The sequence below is a fragment of the Etheostoma cragini genome, chromosome 8 (genome assembly GCF_013103735.1).
Source record: "Etheostoma cragini isolate CJK2018 chromosome 8, CSU_Ecrag_1.0, whole genome shotgun sequence".
NCBI lineage: Eukaryota > Metazoa > Chordata > Actinopteri > Perciformes > Percidae > Etheostoma > Etheostoma cragini.
This window is the reverse complement of record NC_048414.1, coordinates 2,278,544-2,291,334: the sequence shown is the minus strand read 5'-3', so window position 1 is coordinate 2,291,334 and position 12,791 is coordinate 2,278,544. Positions and strand designations below refer to the sequence as shown.

The 12,791-nt window shown below is 42.2% G+C and overlaps 1 protein-coding gene across 1 annotated transcript; it reads left to right on the top strand.

Annotated features, from left to right (window-relative positions):
• The first annotated feature begins 381 nt into the window (after positions 1-381).
• On the top strand, positions 382-11,838 carry LOC117949741 (peroxisomal succinyl-coenzyme A thioesterase-like). Its single transcript, XM_034880272.1, has 11 exons — positions 382-630; positions 3,518-3,722; positions 4,458-4,557; positions 4,645-4,835; positions 5,373-5,542; positions 7,476-7,595; positions 7,805-7,887; positions 8,404-8,497; positions 9,662-9,742; positions 10,750-10,891; positions 10,985-11,838. Exons 2-11 carry the CDS (start codon positions 3,527-3,529, stop codon positions 11,119-11,121), a joined length of 1,314 nt encoding a protein of 437 aa, XP_034736163.1. The 5' UTR covers positions 382-630; positions 3,518-3,526; the 3' UTR covers positions 11,122-11,838.
• The last annotated feature ends 953 nt before the right edge of the window (positions 11,839-12,791 follow it).

Below are 12,791 nucleotides of genomic sequence, written 5' to 3'. Positions count from 1 at the left end.
CTAAACTTCAATTTTAAGATTAAAAAATTGTTTTATTTCATATGCAGTTGGGAAACTTTTCTCAAATACCAAAAATCCTAAACGTCATCCTAAACTGAGATAAGGTGGGAAGTTTCAGTGACGAGTCCCCCTGTGCCTACATTACCCATGATGCAACTCAATCGCTGGCTGGGCGGGGGTTCCGGTCACTATAGTTTTGAAGCGAGTGATATAATGGGGACCGATAAGGAGCGCGGTACGGTAAATTTAGTCTTTTCATTCTTCTTTTCTTTTCTTTTTTAACTTTAAACGTCTTGAATCCCAACAACGCAGCTAAAAAAATGCCTTAACTAATTTACGTAGCGTAGTTTTCCGAGACTGGCAAACAGCAACGACGATGTAACCGTTAGAGTGCGATGAGTCGAAGGCGCCATCTTGTGTCCGGACCCGGTGATGTGGCTGCGGGAGGAGGTTTTAAACCTCCGCGGTGAGCTGAACTTCGGACTCTCCGCTGGAATAAATCCGTGTGAGTTGTTTTAAAGTTGTTTGATTCACACGGATTCAGTCTCAGCTCGGTTTCCAGACTCTGGGACGACTTCACCAAAACCAACCGACGACGCTAAACAAGAAGACGTTAGCTGAACGTTAGGTATGTTGTGGCTGAGCAAGAATCTCTTCACGCACACTTACGTTAGGCTAAGCAATAATTATGCAACTTTGGAGGTATGAAATGAGACGTTTATGTCAAATTATTAGCTTAATGTGAGTACAGAGGTCCACATAATTAAGGTTATTTTTAACTTTTTGTCTCCCAGTAGAAGCAACTGTCTGTCTCTGTAAATGATTGATTCTCCTGTTGTGTCAACGTTATGTATGTAACTAAGTACTCAACTAACGAAAAGTAGTATTCTGACTCTTTAAGTAAAGTTAAAGTACTAATACCTCCCTCTAAAAAATACTCTGGTACAAGTAAAAGTCCTGCATTGAAACGTATGGGTAACACTTTATAATAACAAATTATTAATAGATGGTACATTAATCTTTAGTAGTTAATTGGCATTTAACTGTTAGCCAATGCTCACTTGACTGTTAACAAACAATTCAGTTATAATTAATAAAATATTAGTAGTGCTGTAAATTAACAGTTTATTGTTACACATTATATACTCCATTAGGTATCGGGTAATGATTAAAAAAACGTTTTGAAGCCCTTATTAAAACATCTATTAACAGTTTCTGGATGGCTATTGTTAAGTTGCGACAGATGTTTTTCGTAGTTACTTATTGGTTAGTAAGTTCTTGGTAAAGCAATTATACAAATTTTGCCCATCATTAAATTACATAAACAATTATCTATATACATACACATAGAGTAATGTGCAAAAGTCTTAGGCTGGCGTGAAAAAAATGCTTTAAACTAAGAATTCTTTCAAAAATGAAAGTGTAAATCAACCAGTCAATTAGCAAAAATGCAGTGAATGAACAGAGGAGGAATCTAAAAGAAATCAGTATTTGGTGGGACCCCCCTTTGCCGTCAGCACAGCATCAGTTCTCCTCGGTACGCTTGCACACGGTCTTTGAAGGAACTCGGCTGGTTGGTGGTTCCAAACATCTCGGAGCGCTAACCCATGGCCTTTGTGGGAAAAGGCTTCCTCAAATCCGTGGATGTTGTCGGGCTAACAATTGTGTCCCAAGGTTCTTTGTTGGAAGGAAGAGATTCCCGATTCCAGTGTGAGTATCGAGTATTTATCACAGAACGTTTTGGAGACAAGATGCAGGCAAAGTACAGAGAGACAAGTCCCTTGCAGTTCACCCAATTGTCCTACTTCCTCTTGCTCGGCTGTCCCCTTACACGAACATTTAAGACCTTCAAAACAGAAAGCTCAGCAACTTTAACGGGAGACATTTGGCTTTGGCAGGTACATCACAAGGTCATGTAAGTGTATCATTTATTGCAATGATTATAGACTACTCCTTTGTCTGGTGTTCTTTTCCATTGCAACATTTACTCCCCCTGACTGAACACAACGCCCTCAAATGAGGATTATAATTCACACAATATCAAGCAAAGGAATGATAAATTCCAACAATATACACATGATGTCTCCTCTCTCATGGGTGGGCCAATTTTCCCTGGTCGGGCAAAGCAGAGGAAGGGGAGGTAACCTCCTTATGACCTCATAAGGGGCGAGATTCCAGATCGGCCCATCTGAGCAAAGGCAGAGCAGGACACCCAGGGCTCGGTTTACACCTCTCGCCATTTCTAGCCACTGGGGGGGGCCATAGGCAGGCTGGGGGGACTTTTATTAATGTGAAAAAACCTCATAAAGTGAAATTTTAATGCCAAGGGCTCTTCAATATTACCAATGTCCGTTATGTTCAAGCCATTGCCAAATTAGTTGCTAAAAAGCTAATTAAGACTATCAGCTCCACAGAACTCTCTCTTTATTTCTCAGGTTGACTGAGACACACACACACACACACACACACACAAACACAAACAAACATGCCGGCCCTGCTATGAGTACGGCGCACACACCAACGCACAAGTATAAACATCAGGCCACTTACAAAGGCTACGGCAAAAGCTCTGCGTGGAGCATAAATAAAGCTTAAAACTTGTATTGATGCGTTAGCAGCACATTAACCTCAGGCAGCTAGCAGATATAATGGATAGCTTGGTTAGCTTGGTAATACCTGCAGAAAAAAGTCTACGTTTAAATAGCAAATTGCAAGCGACAATCTACAAACAGTTATTATTTAAACGCCACCTACAGATATACAGTAGCTCCAACAAGGGCATTTGGGTCAAACTTAAAAGACAGCTGACACTATATTTTTTAGGTTACAGATCTGAAAAGAACTGATGGTGACGTACTACTGTACGTGGCATCAGTATTGGTTTAAATTACTAATTAGTAATGCAGACTTCAAGTTTGATTAGGTCTCGGTTTGCTTCAAATGAAGTGCTACTCATATTGTCTAAAATCACCATGGCAAATCATTCTTGGCAGAACATCAATCTCGCTCACTTTATAAAGCGATTATCCAGGTACAAAGAACAGGAGGGGTTTAAACTAACCTCGCAAGCTGTTTTTCTTCTTCTACCAATCAACCGAGCTCTTGTTGATGTGTGATGGCTGCAGGTTAACCCGGGGTTACATTGGAACAACTCATTTGTATATCCCATCACAGTCTTTGCCCCACAAGTTGCATATTTATATGGATATTTCAATTAGTTGTGAATTAGAAATTGTACAGGTGAATGAGAAACGCCAAATGACATAGATGAAGCCACACAAATTATTTTTTTTTTTGCACTCTATCTTTAGATTTAATGGTGAAAAACCTGTTTTACATTACATTTATTTAACTGATGCGTTTATCCAAAGCCACCTGCATTTCACCATATGGATACAACCCAAAATGCTTAAAGTGCTGCATTATGAGACAATCGGATAATCCACCATCTGCCATTTATAGGAAGGTGTCTGTCCAGTCCGACAGGTTTAATTATTTGGTCATATCCGTCTCATGATGTCTCAGGATGGACAGGAAGCAGTGTTGTGTGAAGCTGTCGGTCCAGCCGTCCAGAGGGCTCGTGGATGAGAAGTTCCTCGTCCTGGTCCAGAACGTCTTCCCTGGTTCCCAGCTGACGCTCCACGCCCTCTATAAGTGTGAAGACGGACACAGCTGGGAGGCGTTTGCTCACTACACCGCCAGCGCCATCGGGACTGTGAACGGTAAAGTCTTTCAAAGCTAAAGGCCCGTCCACACCAAGAACAACAACTACAAGCTAAGATAACTGTAACCAGAGCTATGACGCTGTGAGCATGCACACTGCAGACAGCGGCGCGACGCATGCTGCAGCTGATAATAATACATGCAGCAGGAATGTCTGAATCCATATCCTACACATTTGTGAATTTGGGTACATTTTATGAACCCAAGAAGTCTGAGCGGCGGACCCCACTGTGCCAACATAGACCGTATGATAGTCCTTTCTATTACACTAGATCCAGTCTCTGTGGTTTCTGTCACACGAGAAATACTTTTAAAGTACTAATGTTAAAAACACACACACACACACGGAGCTAAAGGATCACAGGCCCACTTACCACCTGTGTGAACTCCGATGGATTTTGATTGGCTGCCAGTGTTTCTGTGGTTCTGTGGTTTCTGAAAGTCACCCCAGCGATATAGCTCTCCACGGTCCCTGTGGTTGTAGCTGTGTTGTGGACTCGCGCTATCCACTTGCGTTACAGCAATTTCTAAGACTATATAGTTATAGTTATTGTTATAGTTCTTGGTGTGGAAGGCCCTTTGGATCTAGAAAATTCAGAAAAGGGAAATCAGAAATATTTGCAGGCATCATACAAAATTGTGAATGGCAGCAATCCACATTTTGTTACAAAATGATGGAATTGATTTGAAAAAATGAACATTAAAATCATATGTTGGGCCTTTTTACACTATAGTTTCAGAGGATCCCAGTCTGGGCGGGACATATTCTGGGGTTGAACCGATGGGGCTCCTGTGGAGCCTCAGACCAGTTCCGGGCAGCAAACCTTGGCTCAGGTAGGTCAGTGAGAGTAGGCGCTGTTCAGATGATAGCAATGGAAACAGAATCAGTGTCAGAATCGCCTCTTACCCATCATCCCCCAGGATGAGGAAGATGAATGTCCAGACTCCCATGGAGGTCACAATCTCGGTGTACCCGGGCCACCAGACCGAGGGCTTCCTGGATCAGGTGTCGCTGGCCGGTGTGGTGGTGGAGCGCTGGTACATGGCGCCTGGCGTCCGCAGGATCCCGATTACAGAGGCCGGACTCACCGCGACCCTCTTCCTGCCCCCAGGTAGGACCAGGGGAGAGTTGGGAGGGAGGTTTCTGGGTGGAGGTCAGGTGTGACATTAGGCAGGTTTAAGCTACGGACACAGTTCTGCTAAGTAGTTTCTGGTGGAGCTTTTGAACCCCTGAAGAAGAAAACTCCACATACAGCATTAAATGGAGTTAACTGTTGACACAATACAGTAACGTGAGCTATTTAACTTAGCTGGATACACGGTGGAACCTCATTTGCTCTTACCAGTTTATCGCGGTGTGTACTTCATCCACAGCAATCCCACCAATCAGTCTCAAAACGTCCCAGTTAGAGAAGAAACACCCTAAACATATTCTTTGGAAATCTTTACAACCATTCCCCAAAAGAACCAAGCAGGCCTGCCTTGTTGCAATATCCAAATGTTGAAACTTTATGTGTTTCCATTGAGCCAGACTAGGGTTAGGTTCATAGTCTTATGTTCCCATCAGATGTAATCCCAGAGAACTTCAGAAATGAACGATATCGTCCTGCAAACTGTGACCTGTTGTTGGGGCTTTCATGTCTCTGAAGGACCGGGACCTTTCCCTGGCCTCCTGGACCTGTGGGGGGGTGGAGGGAAGTTGGTTGAGTACAGATCGGCACTGCTGGCCTCTCACGGTTTCGCCTCCCTGGCCCTCGATTACCTGACGGCAAAAGTCACCATAGAAACCGGGAAGATGGTGGACAACCAGTACTTTGAGGTAAACCCCATGAGTGTCTAGATCACAACAAGACCAGCGTTCTTTTAAAACCTCCCGAAACAAGTTAGCAAACAGCCACGTCCAGCGGCAACATGGCCGATACATCCACGGGACCATATTATGGCGACACCAGCGTGTGTTATCTGTGTGTTTATGTCTCAATAAACACATAAGAAACTGGTTTAGAGGTTCATTTACCTTTACTGACTAGACACCGCTCTAGAGGCAAAATTACGAGTTTTTCTTGATGTAAAATAAATCTGATGTCACACTATTATTATTATTATTATTATTATTATTATTATTATTATTATTATTATCATTTATTACATCTCTTCTTTCATATAATGTTGGATTATTTAAACAATGTAGCACAGGGCCTGACCCCTCCAAGGCTTTGATGAAAATCCATAAAATCTTAAAATCAACGATTAACCTCAATGGTGTAATATAGCTATAACTGTTGACTGGGCCAGGCAGCAGCAGCTGTTTTGATTGGCTAGATGTCGGAGAGGTTTTGGACTTTATCTCTGAACAGAGAGGACACTATTGTCCAACTGTGTCATGTAAAGTTCATTTTACTCAAAACAAAAAAACATGAACACGTAATGCCAGTCCTGGCCTCCGTCATAGGATAGTTTTTAAGATTTTATTGCTTGTTTTTAAGGCCTTAAATGGTTTGGCGCCATCTTATCAGCTGATCTCTTATACCACCATTCTCCAGTCAGAACGCTGAGGTCGTCAAATCAGCTGCTCTTCGATGTCCCGAGGTCAAAGCTAAAAAATAAGGGCGATGGAGCCTTTGCAGTGGGCGCCCCCACCCTATGGAACTACCTCCCCATGCAGTGGGCCCCCCCACCCTATGGAACAACCTCCCCATGCAGTGGGCGCCCCCACCCTATGGAACAACCTCCCCATGCAGTGGGCGCCCCCACCTTATGGAACTACCTCCCCATGCAGTGGGCCCCCCCACCCTATGGAACAACCTCCCCATGCAGTGGGCGCCCCCACCTTATGGAACTACCTCCCCATGCAGTGGGCGCCCCACCCTATGGAACAACCTCCCCATGCAGTGGGCGCCCCCACCCTATGGAACTACCTCCCCATGCAGTGGGCGCCCCCACCTTATGGAACTACCTCCCCATGCAGTGGGCGCCCCCACCTTATGGAACTACCTCCCCATGCATATTAGAGCTGCACAGACCCTACAAACGTTTAAATCGCTGCTTAAGCTGTAGCTTTTAACCTTTGTAAACTTGGATTCTGATGTTTTAAAGTGTTGTTGTTTGTCTGTGATGTATTTTGGGTTGGAGTAATTTTTACACGTGTTATTTATGTATTTGACATCGACCCTGTTCAGCACTTTGGTCCACTGTTGTGGTTTTTAAATGTGCTATAGAAATAAAATTGACATTCACATTGACATTGACATTACTCGTACAGACAAAAATCACCATTCAAAAAATTTGCCTCCGACGGCTCGACACACACCTCAATCCGCAGACCCTCAATCCAGATCCAGAAAAACCCCGCAGACAAAATAGAGACAACTTCATGAAAAACAACACAGGAGGAACCCCTCTTCCAGGACAGGCGTTTCAAGATTTAAATAAGACAAAGATAACCTGACTGGGAGTTGCTTAAAACATAATTTCCCAACTTTAGTCGCCTGAGAGGAAAGCTATGAGTCAAAGATTAAATGTGTTTTCAGTTAAAATGATTTCAGGTTTGAGTTGGTAGTTAGTATAGCTGTCAGAATCTTTGTGACCTCCAGCACTGACTTTAAGATAAATGGATGTAGACGGCAGGAAATGCAGAAAGAAGCACAAACTGTGAGGGCAGTCCTGTCTGATGTGCATGTTAAAGTAGAGCGTGAATGCGCACTAAGATGTTTAACTGAAACAAATCCCATTTGCATCAACTATGACTGCAGAGGGCCTATAAAGTCCTGGAGCAGCATCCTCAGATCCTCAGCAGCAGGATCGGCATGATCGGTCTTTCCTTTGGGACCAGTATCACCCTTAAAATGGCGGTTTACTCCCAAGTAGCAAAGGTAAGACAGCAACAGCTGAAGGCTACTTCACTTTTGGCGCTGTTAGATTACTTTGTTGTTCATTAAAATGAATTCAGTTTCAGCCTATCATCATGTCTAAATAATGTACTGTATGTCTATTTAAAATGTGTGTGTGTGCGTGTGTGTATGCGTGTGCGTGTGCGTGTGCGTGTGCGTGTGTGTGTGTGTGTGCGTGTGCCATCTTCCAGTTCAGGTGTATAGTGGGCATCAGTGGGAGTCACGTGCAGCCGATTGACGGATCTGTGGAACAATTAATGAATTTCTTTAAAGAGTAAGTTCATCTGCCTTTAGTTACTTTAGATCAGTGTTTCACAAACTTAGGGTCGGAACCCAAAATGGGTCGCAGACCCGTTTTATTGGGTCACCAATTGGCAGAGAACAGACTAGATGCTCGACATGACCTCAGCATGACCTCAGAATGACCTCAGAATGACACTTTCAAAAACCGGACCTAGACTAGATCAGCTGGTTGATATCTTCAACCAGACACACACATCTCATTAAATTCAAGTCAGCATTATTCAAAAAAAATGTTTACTTTTATAATGGAGTAAATATACTTCATATAAATTTAAATTCATGGTTTTGTTCCGTAAATTTGGGTCCCGGGGAGACACCGAATATCTCTTTTGGGTCTAGAGCTGAAAAAGTTTGGGAACCACTGCTTTAGAAGACAGATTTAACTACTTAACTACAACTGATAAGAATAAACCTGCGATTTGAATGACGCCGTGATCTGTCCTCTAACACCACCCTCAGGAAAAACTTCTTTTATGTGTCCAATCAGAAACACGGAGAAGACTCGCTTCAACAATGAGAACCACATGATCTGCCGCGACCTGCTGCTGCCCATCCCCACTGACCCCTCCCTCAAAGTGGATGTGAGTACCACCCGACAGAATACCTCCTCATACACTTCATTTTCTTTATTTGGTCACTGTGTTTTTGGTCTAAAAAGCTAGCGTCTTTTGTCTCTTTATGGTACTTTTTGCCTTTATTTTGATTCAACAATTGTTCCCAGCAAGAATTAAACAGCTACCGCGTAACCACTTAACTTCCAGGGCGCTCCATCATTTCTTTCTTTGGTTTTGTACTTTTTTTCCAACCAAACAGGTGAACAACTTGTGCTGTAGCTTCTCTTTGGTAGATATTTGAAAATGCAATGTTGGGGATTTTAGCAGTCTTTTATGTTGTCTACAAAAAAAACAACAGCATACAAATTCTACAGGTGATGGAAGGTGTAAAAACATGTTGAGGTAAAAATATAAATAACTCTTCTCTGGTCTTTCACAGCGGTGCACTTGCTTCTCAGTTAAGCCGGTTATTTCATTTGTTTCAAGATACACAGTCCCTCCAGAAAAACGCTATTTTGCGATCGCATAATTTAATGCATACACAGCCAAAGTCCGCATATTTACGCGGGGGCCGCATCTTTTCAAAATACAACACACTTTCGCTGCAATAAATGCTGATTTCCGCGCAAAGTAATGCAGGGCTTGCATGATTTCATAATCCCCGCATTTTTGTTGGAAAAAAGTCACATATGATAGCATAAAGTCGAAAAATATTGCGTTTACTTCACACAAGAGCAGCAATTTCCTCCTGTATCCATGGGAACGTTATGAAGTGACGTAATTACGCGGCAAGACAAACAGTCTCTTTTTCATCAAACAGCAATTTTTGCAATCTCCCATAATTCCATAGCATAAAATTGTATAAATATCACGTATATTTCATTGCATTTTTTTAAGAAAAAGTGCTGCATAATCGAGGTTTTTGCTTGCAAGGATCACAAAAACCTTTTCTGGAAGGACTGGATACAGAACACATTTGGGGATTTCAGGTGTGCACGATCACAACTTTCAGGCTAACGTTGCATTAGCTGCACTGGTGTGCCTAAAGTTTTCATTCAGCTGCACCAGAACATCATTTTGGTGCACCCAAACATTGATTGAAAGATTTCAAATAATGATATAATTAATCCAATAAATGAAAAAACAAAAGCTGAAACGCTGCTGCTGCTGCTGCTGTTTGTCTCTGAGCAGGTGGGACAGCTCCAGTGTCCTCTGTTGCTGGTTGTAGGTGAGGACGATCAGAACTGGCCCGCCTACGAGTCTGGACTGGACGTGAGTTTACTGGCATGATGACACCTGGTCTGGAAAACAAGCTCAGTCACAAACCTTCGAATGGTGATGTACATATTTACAAATGCTACAGAGCCCTGGAAGTCAAAGAGATGATTATTATTAACGGGCACACTCGCTTTCCTAAAGCAAACACCCGCTTAAAGTACGTTGCACGCTGTCCACAGCTGTATGCATTCGGTACTTTCAATGAGCACAATAGTTCACAAGTGTGACAACAATAAGTCGATGACTAGTCTGGCTAGTCCACAAAGCATTCTGGGATGGGAGGAAAACATGCTCTGGTTTATTACCGTTTCTTTAAACCAGAGATGGCAAAAGTACTCACTTCCCACACTCAGAAGTACAGATATTTGTGTAAAAAATACTCTGGTAAAAGTAGAAAAACTGATTTAACTTCTTTACTCAAGTAAAAGTAACAAAGTCCAGGCTTGGAAATGTATAAAAGTAAAAGTATTTTCTATGCAAAGCTACCAGGACCACACACATGTGACTAGAGAGCACGCTGAGAAACTTCAGTGAGAAAAAAGGCTCTTTATTTATCAATGGCTACATTTTAAATGGATGTCTGCCAACAGGCCTAAAACATCACATTTATGATTATTGTGACAGAGAATGGGACTCCAGGTTAGTGAGATTCTGACTGAGCAGCATGATATGAATTCACTTGTGATTCTGTGATAATACACAGATCCAGTTTCTCTTTTTTATTCTTTAAAGGAATCAACACGTGTGGTGTGTGTGTGTGTGTGTGAGTGTGTGTTCAAATATGGCTTCTGGAAAGAAAATAAAGGATAAAAATATGAAATACTAAACAGACATTAATGAAGAAGATCCCCATACTTTTAGAGTTACGCAACACATAGGCCAGGAGTCATTCCTGATGCCTCCTATCTCAAAAATCTCTCTCAGATAAGGACAAGGATGATTAGAAATGTCTTGGCGCTTCTCCCGAATCTCTGGGATCTCTTTACTTCCTGTTTCTCCAGATAAAGGAGATGATGGAGCGGGCGGGGAACAGCCACCTGCTGACTCTCCTGTCGTACCCCGACACCGGTCACCTGATTGAGCCTCCGTTCACGCCCTTCGCCAAAGCCAGCACCTTCAGAGCAGTCTCCTCACGCCAGATACGTAGGTTCACCTCAGCCCGGGAGGCATCGCTCAAGGTTAAAGGGTCACAACGAGGACTCGATGTCTGACCTCTGTTTCCTGTCCTCTTTACAGTGGTAGCGCTGTGGGGGGGGGAGACGGTGGCACACTCTCGGGCTCAGGAAGACGCCTGGAGGAAGACGCTGGTCTTTCTGAGGGCTCATCTGTACAGCAACGTAAACACTGGTGTAACTTCGTTTTCTAACCTGTAACCAAGGCGACAGCTGATGACGATCAAAGAGTCAGTAAATGGGAAGAGCTTCTTCAGAAGTCTTTGGTTCAGGAGAGTTAAAGTCCCTTAATTAATCTCCATAGATGATGTAACGTGTTGACAGTGGACAGCTTTAAAGGACATGATTGATTTAATCATCAATCACAAGATGAATTACTGCAAATGAAATTATCACGATGAAGCAAGGCAGCTTTATTTATGTAGCAACTCTCAAACACAAAGGTAATTTAAAGTGCATGTCCATTAACACAATAAGTAAGTTTCCACTTTGTTTTTCAGACACAAAGTTGAATTAATTAAAACTGGCGACCGTAACTTTAACATACAAGTTCATCATGTCATCTGGGATCTGTGTTTCTGTGTTAAGAACCACTGAGGGTATTGTTTGAAGAAATGGGAACACAGATGAGGGAAAAACCCTTCCAGATCCAGAACCGGCGGCTACTCCAACATCCGAAACACATCCAGTTCAAGACTCTGGTGTTTGCCTGTAGGGTGTTGAAAGGAACCCCCCCTCCGGGGAGCACTCAAAATCCGATCACTGATTCCTTAAATGAATCAGCCTGTACAAATCAGTCAAGATCAGTCGATGGAGAGCGGCGTGTGTTTGATGAAGCTGTCACTCCTCGATGTGAGTCCAGTGAAGATTTGAGTCGTGCATGCTCCGCTTTTAACGGTTTACGGCATAACTGTCATACTGAAATTTGTAAAATCCATGAAATAATAAACGTGTCTCATAGCAAACAATGACATAGGATGGAATCATTTCAAAAACGTATAAGCTATCTAGGATTGATTGATTGCTAACGTAAGATATTTGATTCAAAAAAGCAGAAATTATGACTTATTTTGACTAACAGTTAAGATCCGAGGGATGAAAGTCATCAGTTGTATTTGCAAAGAGCGTTGTATGGAATCGAATCCATTTTTGGGGGGTGATTTGGTTGAAAAGAAACCCATATTTCAGATATAGACATTTTTTAAAGGGGTCAAATTTGACCCGAGGACAACAGGAGGGTTAAATAATTATTTTTTACTAAGGGATCAGTGATTTAGGAACCTTGCTTTGTTGTTTGTTTAATAACATCTTTGAATGTATGCATGCATGCATGTATTTATGTATGCATGTATATATGTATGCATGCATGTATATATGTATGCATGCATGTATATATGTATGTATGTATGTATGTATGCATGTATATATGTATGTATGTATGCATGTATATATTCATGCATGTATATATGTATGCATGTATATATGCATGCATGTATATATGTATGTATAAATGTAGGTATATATGTATTTATTTATGCATGTATATATGTATGTATGTATGTATGCATGTATATATGCATGCATGTATATATGTATAAATGGTATAAATGTAGGTATATATGTATTTATTTATGCATGTATATATATGTATGTAATGGCAGAACAAGTTTCTTTTCTCATCTGAAGAAGTTTGTAGTTGCAGTTTGTTTGTGTGTAGTTGCGGTGTGGGGCCGCAGGGAGGCGCTCTGCCTCCATCTTTGTTGCTTCGCCTCTCACAAAGCTGCACGATGAGCCTCATTAACTTCATCTGTCACTGCACGAGCCCCACACAAACACACACGCGTGCTTTCCCCTCTAATGGCTTTTGGTCC

Coding starts and splice junctions, on each gene's coding strand:
- LOC117949741 (XM_034880272.1), top strand. CDS start 3,527: ATGGACAGGAAGCAGTGTTGTGTGAAGCTGTCGGTCCAGCCGTCCAGA. Junction 4,558..4,644: donor GGCAGCAAACCTTGGCTCAG/GTAGGTCAGTGA, acceptor ATCATCCCCCAG/GATGAGGAAGATGAATGTCC. Junction 4,836..5,372: donor GACCCTCTTCCTGCCCCCAG/GTAGGACCAGGG, acceptor ATGTCTCTGAAG/GACCGGGACCTTTCCCTGGC.